The following is a 13,841-nucleotide window of genomic DNA, read 5'->3' as shown; positions in this document are numbered from 1 at the left end:
TAAAATTAAAAATTAAATTAAAATTAAAAATTAAATTAAAATTAAAATTAAAATTAAAAATAAAATAAAATAAAATAAAATAAAATAAAATAAAATAAAATAAAATAATGCTTTGGGCTGAAGACAGGTCACAGAATGTCTTTGGTCAGAATGAAACTCAAAGATCAAAGTCCAATCCCACCTGCCACAGGCACTGTTGCCAAACACTAGATCCTGATGACATCCCACCAGCTTCTTCTACATGAAACTGCACTTATGTTACTCACTGTAGCACATAAGTTTGGCACTTATCTTCAGATTCTAGGTTTTCCATATGATTATGAAATCTTTCAGTCATCATCATCCCCATCCACTTTGTGGTAATTTCATCTCAGACATGTCATCACTGAACATCTGATGTAAAAAATATATTTACCAAAAGCTAGGTTTTTTACTAAAACACATTTATTAAAATCATGACATACCACATACCTTGTTTCTCTTCTACCTACAGAGTGTAGGAAGGAAAAAAAAATAAAAAAGAGTAGGTCTAAACTACAGAACCAGACGTTACACTGACTGTACACTGACTACTCCACGTTATTGATACCTTTCACTGCGCACCCAAGTTCCTTTCTCAAAATTTCTCTCTGTTTTTCCATACCATTCTTCTGTACTCATCCATAACAATCTAACTCAATTTCAGTGTTTGGCAACATCATTTAAGTTTTAGGTCACACTTAGTCAAACCAGACCCGTGTTAAGATTTCATTCTTTGTACTAACAAAGTTAGTGCTTAACCCCTCGTTAATGTTTTTGTAAAGAACTGCCAGCTATTTTCATGTCTGTTCAGCACCTATCTGCTTCCTGCTGAAAGCTGCATACCGACTCTGAGTTCACTGAAGTGTGCTTTCTTGAAACCTGCTGTCTTTAATAATGGGATACATTATATCTTCTGAAAGCAGTACAAACTCCTATCTGATAACCAGGAACACCACAAAATTAATTAAAAACAACATCTGAAAACTAGCCAATTGGAGGCCTTGAAAATGCCACAGAGAGGTTAATAAGGCCAAGCAACTGGAAGAGTGAGTTGTAAGGCTACACAGTATACACAGTACGCTGAATTTCAGTAGTGGTTTGTTTGTTTGTTTTTAATTAGGAACCATGGTTTTATGTTAATGTAGCTAATTTGACCCTAGAAGAGGTGATACTTCCCTAATAGTAGGTACAGTTTAATTCCCATCAGTGTCAGTGGATGTTTATGTTATTATTGAGGGGAAATAATGAATTTATAAAGCATTTCACTTGGAAGGAAGGAGGACAAGAGAGGGGCAGAAATTCTTGGAAATTTAGCGTATTTGAGAAAATGCTCAAAATTAGTTATTCTCATCCAAACTATATTTCTTCACATCCAGCCATTTATTTGCATGTATTTCTGCTCCCAGCCTGCAGAAAACGTTTGAGAAACATTTACTTCAGTGCTCCAGAAACTTAATTTCTATAATATTCACATGATATTTTGTGGTTATTTTCTAGTGTTGGCAAACTGGTTTCCTGACAGACTTGTGTAGTGAAGAATGGAAGTGCTTAGCTTACCACAGAGTTTGTGATCACTCTCATTTGGAATATCTAATTTTAAAAGTTGCATCAGTTCAATCAGGAACTCAAAACCACCATAAGCCCACAATTGAAAAAGCTCATATTTTACACCTTCACTACTCTCAGAAATAGCACATCCCAAATCTGTAAGAATTTACATAAGTTATTCAATTTAAACTTTTGAATACCTAATGTGCTTGGAAAAAACAGATATTTCATAGTGAAAATTACTATATCATAATTTAGTACTTACTCCCCACCAGCAGCAATGCTATTACCTGGAACATAATAATAGAGGCGCATTTCAGTTGCTCACCAGGTTAGACAGAGAACACTGCTACACAAATTTTTGAACCACTTAAGTTTAGCAGAAGTTTCTATTTACCAGTACTATTAATATTCACAAATTAGAAGTCCAGTCAGTTTTAAGAGAATAGAATTGATAATGGCACAGATACAGGATACCACAAAGAATGGTAGGATACACTGCAAATATCTGGAAGCAATGCCTCCCACAGCTGTAGTTATACCAGCTGTCCAGGGTATAGCATCATCTTTATCACTGAGAAGATGGCCAAATGTACTAACCAGTGGATGAAAGGCAGAGCCAAGCCCTTCTAATCTCCAAGCCCTTCCATCTTTGTATTCAATTCAATGGTTAGGGAGGGAGGTCAAAGACAACTTAGTTCCAACCCCCTGCCATGGGCACCTTCTACTAGATCTGCTTGCTCAAAGTCTCATCCATTCCTGAAGTGTTCAAGACCAGGGTGGGACATCCACAGCTTCTCTGAGCAGCCTGTTCCCCTGCAACAGTGCCTTGCTACCTTCACAGAAAAGAATTTCTTTTTAATATCTAATCTAAATCTACCCTCTTTTAGATTGAAACCACTGCCCCTTGTCCTACTGCTATACTCCCTGATAAATATTTTACTCAGCTTCCCATAGAACTTTAGTTGTAGCTAAATATGAATATTGTTGCATTATAGAATTACTTTTGTTGCTAGAAACAAAGCTTCAAAGCCTAGAACAATTAATGTCCTAGTTAAAATGTCCTGAAATACTTGCTTTTCCAAAGACTTTGGTCAGCTTCTTCTAACAAAATCTACTTTGAAGAGAAAAAACACTGTCAACTTCTTTCAACAAAATTGCAAAGCCTCTCTTTTTAGTCAGAAAACTCTTAAATTGTGTCAGTCTAGTCAGCAATTTATAATATATACAAAAAAAAAAAAAAAAAAGTATTTGAAGAAGCATATTTGTTTGGGGGAAAAAACACTGAGTGGGAACAATGTTCTTATATGCCAGAAGAAAATAAATCTTTAAAATGTTTGTTACTTTGCAGATGCTACTCAGGACTACAAGACAAAACAGATATCTGGCAACCAGATTAAAGGCCAAGGCTTTATTGGAATACAGTAACTCACAGTACAATGTTATCTGACAGTCAATCATCCTTGAGGTAGTAAATAATGAAAGCCCAAGGCAAAGCACCATATAGACTGGACACCAAGGAAACAGTCCAACCCCCAAACTACAGGCTTGGAGCAGAGCATCTGGAAGACTGTGTAGAGGAAACTGACCTTGGGGCATTGGTTGATGTTCAGCTGAACATGACCCAGTAATATGCCTAGGTGGCCAATAAGGCCAACGGCGTCCTGGCGTGTATTAGAAATAGCGTAGGCAGCAGTAGCAGGGTCATCCCTCTGTACTCAACACCGATGGAACTGCACTTTGAGCACTGAATTCAGTTTTGGGCCCTTCCCTGCAACAAAGACATAGAGACTCTGGAGCATGTCCAGAGAAGGGCAAAGAAGCTGGTGAGGTATCTGGAGCACATGCCTCATGAGGAGCAGCTGAGGGTGCTGAGATCATTTAGTCTAGAGAAGAGGAGGCTCAGGGGAAGCCTTATTGCACTCTACAACTATCTGAAGGGAGGTCAGTTTGTCAGTTTGGAGACTGGAGGTCAGTCTCTTTTGCCTTGGAACCAGGAATAGGACTAGAGGGAATGGCCTCAAGTTGAGGTAGGGGAGATTCAGGTTGGACCATAGGAAAAATTTCTTCTCCAGAAAAGTGATCAGGTACTGGAACAGGCTGCCCAGGGAGGTGGAGTCACCATCCCTGGAGGTGTTCAAGAAACATTTATACATCACACTGAGTGACATGGTTTTGTAGAAAATATTGATGATAAGTGGACAGTTGAACTGGATATCTCAGAGGCCTTTTCCAAACTTGGTGATTCTATGATTCTTTTGTGAAGAATTCCTTCCCTATACCAAAGCATCCTATTCTTTGTTCAATATTTAAAACCAGTTCTGTTAATGTCTTCCTCAAAGTATTGCTGTGGAATGGAAAAGGAATGTTTTTGTTAAGCCTGTCTTCAAAAACATACCTCTTACTCTATATTTTAACTAGTTCTATAACTAAGTTACAGAACAAAAAAATTCAAAGTGTTATGTCCTCAGACAACAATATGAGGAAGAGCAGATCTTGACTGTAATCCATATTAACTTGAACAAGATATTAAAATAGTGCTATATATCATGGGCTTTATTTGTCCATAGACAGGCAAACTGAGTAATGCTTGTCTGAACACAGAAAAAATGGACTGGCAAACCTGAAGTCTACAGGTGAGAGAAGAGTCATTAAACCATGATAAAAGTCTGCACGTATATTGAATTCACTGCAACTTGTACATTCTTTGATGTAACTGCAATTTTCTCATAGCCTCTGGACTTACAGGTTCATGGTCTACTAAAATACATAAGCAAATAAAAACTGCTTATCCTCAAATCACACAGTGGTAAAAGACAAGTGACTTTTTTCTTTATCTGAAAAACAATGGCTCATGTCAACATATAGTTGTCAGTCCCACAGTCAACTTAAACAGCTCCTGTTCTCCTACAGGAAGATCTACAACCCTCTACAATGTTATTAGTTATTAGTATATACAGAATGTCATTAGTTTTATATACAGAAATAAATTATGTTATGTTCTCCAAATGATATCAGCCATAATCAGCTCACAAGGCAGGGTCCCAGAGCTCAGAGGGAAAGCTCCTGCGAGAAAGGGAAGAGAGTTTCTCTGTTTGGAGTTAAAAAGCTCCCATTATCCTTGCACAAAGTCCCAAAGGCTACATGAAAAGCATCAGGTTGCATTAGATTTAAATTATTTCTCCCTGCTGTGTAAGTGCTACATGTAAATCTATTACATGTTTGGAGTCTGATATCTAACTGAACACTCAGTCAAAAAAAGTGATAGAACAAAGTGTCCACTAATCAACTCGAATCAGCCAGGAAGTGAGGCTTTGCTAATGAATTACAGTAATTAGCTCTAGGGAATGGTCACTGTACTGACAAACTACTGTCTGCTCTAAGCAGAAGAAGACAGATTAAATACACTTGCTCATATTCCTAAATCCCTGTTCTTGCATTTTTTGAAGCAGTGATTCATCCCTGGAACAAGGAACTCTGAGGTACTATGAGTGTCTTTCAGAAACACCTGACTAACAGCTTTCCAGGACAGCATGAAAAATACACTTTTAATACAATTCTTTTCATTTAACTAAAAAAAAAAAAAAAAAACACAATAATGGTTCAGTGTAAACATATGACCCCACTGGAGAGATCAGCATCATTCTCCTGTCCCATGATATTTGACTAGCTAGTTGCTAGAGCTAATGGGTTAACAAATGAGCAAAGGGCATAGACCCATTCTACAGCTGAAATCAAAATCAGTACTGGCACTGCGAAGAGCTAAAGGATTATTGATATCTAAAACAAAAACAGAGCTGATAAGTATACAGTAATGCCTCAGCCCCACACTGCCTTCAAATAACCCAAGTAACAGGTACATGATTAATTATCCTTCCCAAATTCTATCGGACAACAAATAATTACCCACCTAATTTAAAAGGACAACAAAATAGTTGGAGAACAAGGGCAGAGAACAAGACCAGCACACACAAAGAAATCTAAGATTTCAGCCTTTTCTGATGAGCTGAAGAGGAACCCCTCTGCTTTGTCACTCCTGTGGGCTGTGAGCTACAGCAGCTCAAAGCCAGCCCCTCTATCCAGGTCCTAGACATAGCAACAACTTCAGCTACTCTTCTCCCTCACTTCATGGTGACCCTCAGCCTTCTCACATCTACATAACCACGGGAAGACCTCATTTAGCCCCTGTAGCATGACTCTTTCAGAAGCTGCTGACTTCTTCAGTGCTTCTACAGAGTCAGAGAGGTCACTAAGGCCAGACCACCAGGATCAGTTTTCCCCCCAACAAAACTCAAGCAAGAATAAAGGATGTGGTGAAAAAAACCACAGCAGGTGTGCAGTGCCTACATTCTAAGCAGCAGTTACCACATCACAGTAGCCAGCTCCCATGTAAGGGGCAGATCCTTGGTTTGGCTTGCATGCTACAACTTTAAAAAAAGAAAGAAAAAAAGCATAGCACAATGGAAAATCTCTGTTCCAGCATTTTGCTGTTTCTAGTAAGAGGAATAAACCTTCAATATTTTTGCATCTGTCATGAGGCTTACACAAAGGAAATCCTACTTGGATTTCTTATAAACCAGAATAACCTGCCAAAATATTCAAGGGAAAGAGCTCATGATAGTGTTATATTCTGTTCTGAAAGCTTAATTTAGACAACTACCAGCAGATCCCTTCATGGACACAGCAAAATCTTAAACTCTCTCTATTTGACTGTGCTTGCCTAAGGCATTAAGTTCAATCCAACATGTCGCACCTCAGTAACTCGACACAGACTAGGAAATTCTTACAGTCAGCTTCCCCAAGGGATTTGTTAAGTTTCACATACATTTAGTTGCGCAGTTGGCCTGCTCAAATTGATAAACTTGTTGCTTGGTGCTTTCTGCTGCAGATTTTGTCACTAGGGAAAAATAAATATAGGAGGGAGGGGGAGGAATACGAGGAAACAAAGGTACTATTTTTCAGTAATAACTTTAAAAAATTATACATGTATTACCATTCCTATCTCCTCTTCAGAGGCATTTATTTTGCAAAAGAGACAGGCAGATACCTTGGTGATGGGCACATTAAAAATGCTACAGACAGACAAGATGAACGTCATTAACATGTTATAAAAAGAGTATAGCAGACAGATACAAAAATACTATTCAGTTTTATCAAACACAAAGGAATAATTCACTAAGTGGGTATTCTGTATACTCAAACTACACACACAGAAATTGCAAATTTATTAATAGACTCCAACCTGGAAGAGCACTTAATATTTAAGTAGGTGAACAGCACACTGTAGTCAGTGAAATTATTCACTGACTTACAGCTAATGCAAGCCTAAGTTGTTGGTTTTTTTCTTTTGTTCTTGCTTGAAGGCTACTACTAATACAACCAACACATGTCTATAATGCTATACTATAAAGATGGGTTTGACAAGTTATTATGGAGAAAAAGCACTTCCTCTTCCATCCCTCAGCACTCCTCCATCAATACTTATGGGTATAAGATATCATCCTATGGTACTTGCCACCAAACAAGCCAGCGCAGCCCAGTATCCACAACAGCATTTGTCAGCATTGGCAAAAGACAAATAGAGCTGAAAGCCAGAAGGAAGGGAAAGCTGTAGAAAAAGGAATCAAGAGCAACCTTCTTTTTAGAAGGGTAGCTTTACAGACCTACGGCAAGCAGAAAACCTATGGTGCTGGCAAAGGAAACCAGGCATGGTCACAGCATCAAAGGAAAGCAAGAAACGATGTGTCTTTTCATCAGTCTTTAGCAGATACAAATTAGAACTTTCTCTGTATCCTGCAGAGCTCCGCAATTACTTGTCATTACTACTGTGTGATATAGAAAGCATTTAGTCCTCAGTGCACAGCACAGATAGTGTGTTAGCACACCACACACTTTCAGCTAGACTCATGTATTTTGATGGCAATCCAAAGAGAAGCAATTACTTTCTCCATCTTTCCTCAGATGCCTTGGTTACAAAAACACAAAAAGCTTTATTATCAGTCCCTGCACCTACACTGCACAAGGATTTCCAGTTATCAGATGAATTTACGAAAATGATGTACTACAAAACCAAGAACAGAACTATCTAAACAAATAGCTTTGCGGCTCCGCAGTGGCCAGTGGTCTATAGATTGATTATTCACAACCTTAGAACTAAGACTGTTTTTCCAAAGAAATTTAGAATGCATTAAAAAATGTGTACTGTGTTAAAAATACTAAGGTTTTCTTTTGTTTGTTTGTTTTTGTAGTATACAAACTGAATTTAACAGCTAAAACAATGCAAACAAAAATACATATACGTAGTTCTACAAAAAGGTAGAGATCACTGACATTCCACAGCTAGAAGAAAAACACAGATTGAAGGTGTATGTGTGTAGGTTATGAGACAAGTTCTAAAAAAATATTTATTTATGGAACAAGATGCCCAAATTGATATTTAGGTGCAATAGCATATGACAATCTTATTTATAGATAGTTACAGAACTTGCATCTATAAACAGAACCACAAGAGTACTGTCTTGATCAGATCTCTCTTAGAAGAGAAGCATAAAAGTACTTCCTGTTTTTCCAACTCATGTGAGAGCTGTCTGCTTACACAGACCAGGTTACAGAAGCTTTCATTGTGACTACCAGCACTGCAACTGACCTGCGAAGAAACAGGACTTCATCTTCTGCTAGCTCAGTGATTCAAACTTCACAGGCAATTAATAGCTGAAACCAAGGCAGCAACACCTTCTTCACTCTGAAGCACAGTGATTGTCAGTTTGCAAAAAAGTCTATAGTAGAAGGAAAGGGAAATTTCTTCCTGCTGAAGTGCAAAGGCACCAAATAACCTAGAAGCTTCTCTTCAGTAATCCATCTCTTCTAGCCACACTACTGTACATTCTGCAACAAAAGTTTTGTAACTATTCAATTATATATTATTCTTTGAGGAAAAATAATCTAGAAAAAATAAACCACTTCCCCAACTTTTGTATTTCAAAACAAGACTTTCCTTTACTCTCCTTTGGGAGCAATCTTTTACATACAGTAAACTAACAGTGATAGGGCAAAGGGGAAAGGTCTTAAACTACACCCACATTTTTGTGGGCAGAACAGGCTCTTCCACCAATATGCACACATTGAATGAGTGTGTAATGCATAGTCCACGTGTTTGGAAGATGAACTATGGGAGTTCCCATTTGAAGAATATAGAACCTAGCTTATCTATTCAATCAAACAATTCTCATTTCAAGTCAATTGTGGTTTATAGTCAGCCAAAGGTTTCTGTACTTCCCTAATAAGAAATAGACAAGTTTCCTAAGGAAAGAGTATTACCACACTCAGACAACTGAGAGCTATCTGCAGCTATAGTAAGTTCTTCAGCCGTCTGTCACCCCTTTCATGATGAGAATATTGAATAGAAAAGCAGCACCAGTACTGCTTTTAAAGAGCCGTAAACAAATACAAGGATGTAAGGTCCTGAATAAAGGTAAAAATTTTAACATAGAAATTACCACTGACAAAAAAAGAAGTTATTTCATGAATACAGCAAGGAAATAATTCCTACCACATATTACTCAATCCTGCCTTTCTTATCACTAATCATGCTGCTTAATTTTGTGAAGATTTTTGATTTGTGGTTTTGTTTTTAAATTTGACTTCTCATACTGTAATTATAGTCTGCACCTTGGAACGTTGATTTAAAGGATTAGAGCCTTATGCTGCAAAATTCCTCACATTAAGATTATTTTATCAAATAGCATGAACTGCTTAAATTTCAAAAAGGTTTTATTGATATCTTAAATATTATCCACCTTGGGAAAGAAGAAACAGACTTTTCTCAATCACAATCACCAGGAGACAAACTAGACAGTGAATTCTCATCCCTTCCTAATTTATTCAATATCCCTCACTCCATACAGCTCAGTGCTAACATCAAATTAAGAATCCCTTTGCGTGCTATATTCTGTAGCAGAGAAATTGTGAGAAATCATTTCAGTGTAATAAGACAAACTACAGTAGCATGTTTTAAGACAATTTACAAGGTCAAAGAACTGCACATCAAGTAATGTTTGTACAATCTGTGTTAGGCAACGAGGCAAGATTTCACAAAAATGAAATGGGAATGGGCAAAAGAAAAAAAGGGTGGAGGAGGGTAGGGACTTACCTAAAGTCACTTGAAATGAATTGTAGCGGCCCAAAAACTAGAATCCAGAAACACTTCAATGCTAAATGCATTTTTCAGACAAACCATCTCTCTGAAAACAGCTCTAGGAACCAACAACTTAGAACCCTACCAACTGGTACCATCTGGCTGATTTGCAACACTTACTCAGCACAATAGTCCTAATAACGACTTCATTGGGCACTCCTGCTTTTACAAGCTAACAGGTGATACTAGTGCACAACTCACCCAGCCAAGAACTCAGATGCTATTGCCCACTCTAATACTAGTTGCACCAAAAAAATTAGGGCCAGTCTTAGCCACTTTGTCACTCCAATATTTTATATGCTTTCTGATGCTAGCAGCTGTTTGCAGTCCAGATGGAATTAGACCAGATAGTGAACTCTTCATTTAAGTTCAGGGTTACTGAACCAGCAGAGAAAGAAGGAAGAGAGCAAAAGGAAACTAATGCTTTTTTTCTGTTGTTGTTTTTTTCCCTACTGACCCCATCTCTAAAGTAACTGAGCCATAACCTATAAATTATGTTTGCAGATAAGCCATGAATTGATACTGGCCTCTTACTGCACTTAGTCTACTACTACTATTCCCATTTTACATATGGAACAAAAACTATATCATAAAAAAGTAGGGTTAATATATTAGCACCAAACTATACTAAAAGGACTGTAGTGATAAATTAAATATATATATCTATATATATATATATTTATACATTATGTCATCCCAGGTATTTAAGATGACCTAAGAAAACATAGGAATGAAATAGCAGAATAAAATTAGGTGTCATGCAGAAATTGCTAAGTTTTCTTCCCGCCCCCCGGGGTTTTTTTTTTTTTAAGTGTGCAAAGCAGGTGTACAAACTATCGTTTCCCTCCTGCTGCTTGGCCCACCTGCTGTCTGCCTGATGGTGCAATACTCCCCACTTCACTATTTATTTCCAAAATGCTAAGTTTAAAGTAACAATGTAAATTTATTTATTATTGCTATTTATATTTATTATTGCTATTTATATTTTTGGGTAGCAGGCTGCTACCCAAAACATGCAGAGGTCAGAGAGGTGCAGCTTATTTGAAGAAACACAGATTTTAGCTTCTGCTACCATACACTCTCACAGCCAGGGCATGGATTTTTGTTCTGTCCTAAAAAGCCAGACAAAGTCTCATAGCCATGCAGCAGTGGTTTAATATGAAGTCATTTACTATCTGGTTCCATAACCTCTCTGGTTCTTCTAACCAATGAACTGAAGTGCACCTTAAGCCTCCTGTTCTCCCCTGCAAGAAAAGAGATCCACTGATCTGTAATGGGCACCCGTTAACCCTGCTAGCAGTAATTAACATTTTCAGATTCTGGCCAATGAGATCCCTACATTCATAACCAATATGATTCTTAATTCAAAATAATTATTTGTATCACTACCATTTATTATATACACATTGTTTAGACGTTTGCTTAGAAGTTACCTTTTTCTTTTCATTATTTTTAACTTTCTTCCAATTCTTTCTTTGCCTATTACAGGTGCCAGTGAAAAACAAAGTTTATGTAAGTAAGAATAATGTAAAGTCTACTGTCCAAGCAATAATGCATTTGTTGTTGCTCAAGAAAAATAAACATTTTTATAAATGCATGAACTGTGTGAATAATTAACTTTTGTTATTAATACTAAAAGGAAAATAAATTGAAGTCAGACAAAATAAAATGTAACAACTGACAAAGCCCAAAAATATTTAAAAAAAAAACAACCAGAATGCATTTCTTACAGCTTTTTCCTCTCCATAATGCCTTAGCTCTTATATGTATGCAACTTTATGTTGTGATTCCACATGATTCAGATTTACTACGGCTACATGCATTCTATTACAACAAAACAGGGCTTCTCTTTATTTTACTGTGCTCCATGCAATATAGCCTTGTTATTTTAAAGTCCAATAAATCAGTTTCTTGAAGATAAAAGTTAGCAAAAACATGATCTGTTCTGTTTTCTCCCTTAACTGCCCTTCTGTTCAGTATTCATTTTAAATGTAATGTTATTTCAGTGAACCAATACTTTTAAGCATGCTGAATAGTGTGGAACATTCTTTTATTCTGATGTCATGCAGAAAGCATTTTTCTCAGAAGACATCTTTTGTAGTTGTAACCAAAAGGCAAAAGAAACTGGAGAACTCAAAGGGAAGGAGTGGGGGGAGGAATGGCTTAAACCCTCAATCCTGTCACTTCTAAAACCATGTGTCATAACCATACATATTTTTTGCAATGACCTCTTAAAATAGACCCTTATAAGCCAAGTACCTCTTTGGAACTTCTAAGATATTATACTTATTTTTACAGGTTTTTACTAAAAATTCCTTGTATTATTGAACTGTATCACAGGGAAGTTCGCTATAGTTTCATGAAAGACGTTTTCATTTCTGACTGGCATCTTCTCAATAGGAGGGGGCCCAGGCACACCACTCTCTTCCAGGCAAACCTTTCTGCTCTTAAACAGTACGGCATTCATAACTTACTTTCAGCACTGCAGGGCAGCCACACAGCAAAGCCTCTCCAACTTAATAGCTTGCATCACAGAGAAGTCCACTATTTGGCCAAGGTATAAAACATAAATGCCTCCCATATGCAGTTCTGCACCCCATGAAAATGAAATCTTACCTACCCCAAAGACCTGCATTTCCACACTACAGTCTTGGCAAGGCAAGAATTCCACACAGTTACCAAGCTTTGTGTTATGCTGCAGTGTGTGTATCATCACTCCCATCTAAGCAAGGGGGAAAAAAATATCAACCACAGAAAAAAGGAGAATTGTCAACAGAAGAAATACTTCATAGGACAGCTTTAGTTTCTGCAGACATGCTGAATTCTCACTGCATGAAACAGCACTCCTCACAGAATATGAATCTAGCTTTACTATTTGGGCTATCTCAAAGTTATAAGATATAAAGGGAAGAAATAATAAGGTAAAATTACTAAGAAGAATCACCAAAAAATGATTCGGAAACAGGACATTAACTTCTCTTGAAAGGAGCAAAGCTTTGGAGTTATCCCAAAATAATTGATGAAATTATAATTAACAAAACCTTTATATAATTACATACTATATTTTAACAAAATCTTTATATAATTACATACTATAGTACTAGCATTCTACCTCACCGCTACCTCACTTACAGCAGGCATGTCAAAAAAACTAATTTGAAAATACTGGAAAGTTTCAAGACATTTTACTGGAAATGTATTTTGGATAATTCTACCTGCAATAATTAAGTAAACAAATAAACATCTTGAAACATAACTTCTTAATTTCCAATGGTGTTAATAACTTCAAGTCCGGCCCTAAAGAGCTTCAAGACATTGAGCTTTAGAACTGGCATATTCAAGTACAGAAGAGCTTCAATAAGCCAAAGGCTGGATCTTGCCATTTTGAGATTCAGAAAATGTTCAGTCTGGGAGAGAAAGAAAAGAGTATTGCCATATTTGCAAGAGAATGAGAACACACTTAGCAAATACTTTTAAAAATGATATTTGTTTAAAAAAACAAAAAATTAATTAAAAAAAATTAAAATTAGAATTAAAAAAATTCTAGCTAAAATGTTAAACTCAGCCTTAAAAAAAAAAAAAAAAAAAAAAAAAAAAAAATTGCATTGGACCTGAGAAAGTCAATTGTTATCAGTAAAAAAAGTAAAAAATATATAACACATACGTTTAGTTATGCATTTTTTGTCTGTTTGCATTACAAAGTTCTAACTGCTATCTCAATTGTTAGTACCAAAACAACATATATGCACTTCTGCATATATTCTCTAAGTACAGATTTGTAGACACTTTCCTGTTGAGGTTGTTATTGGATACAGTTACTGGACTAAGATATCAGTCACAACAATGCAGTTAAGACTGAATGAAAGTGTGTGTATAGATACAATAAAATAATACGCAGAATACAAGGATGTTTCCTTACCACCTACAATAGACACAAGCACTGTCTACTTCCTGCAGACTTACTACCTTTAACATATCCCATGCCTAAAACATGTCTTGTTTCAAGTAGGCAAATTCCATGTTGTTCTCAAAAACCTGCAGCATTTACCTGGGAGGAGTTTTCGTTTTGTTTCCTTGC

The 13,841-nt window shown here is 36.7% G+C and overlaps 1 protein-coding gene across 1 annotated transcript in view; it reads right to left on the bottom strand.

Annotated features, from left to right (window-relative positions):
- The window catches only part of NPAS3 (neuronal PAS domain protein 3), a 579,942-nt gene that overhangs the window by 537,625 nt on the left and 28,476 nt on the right, over positions 1-13,841 (bottom strand). Inside the window, exon 4 of the mRNA XM_042813282.1 lies at positions 1,579-1,725. Coding sequence (XP_042669216.1) covers positions 1,579-1,725 — 147 coding nt within the window. The remainder of the gene's footprint in view (positions 1-1,578; positions 1,726-13,841) is intronic.

This window comes from Centrocercus urophasianus, unplaced genomic scaffold (genome assembly GCF_019232065.1).
Source record: "Centrocercus urophasianus isolate 14NV4802_14NV808 unplaced genomic scaffold, USGS_Curo_1.0 seq_14, whole genome shotgun sequence".
NCBI lineage: Eukaryota > Metazoa > Chordata > Aves > Galliformes > Phasianidae > Centrocercus > Centrocercus urophasianus.
Note: the sequence above shows the minus strand (reverse complement) of the source record. Positions and strands in the feature narration are given on the sequence as shown.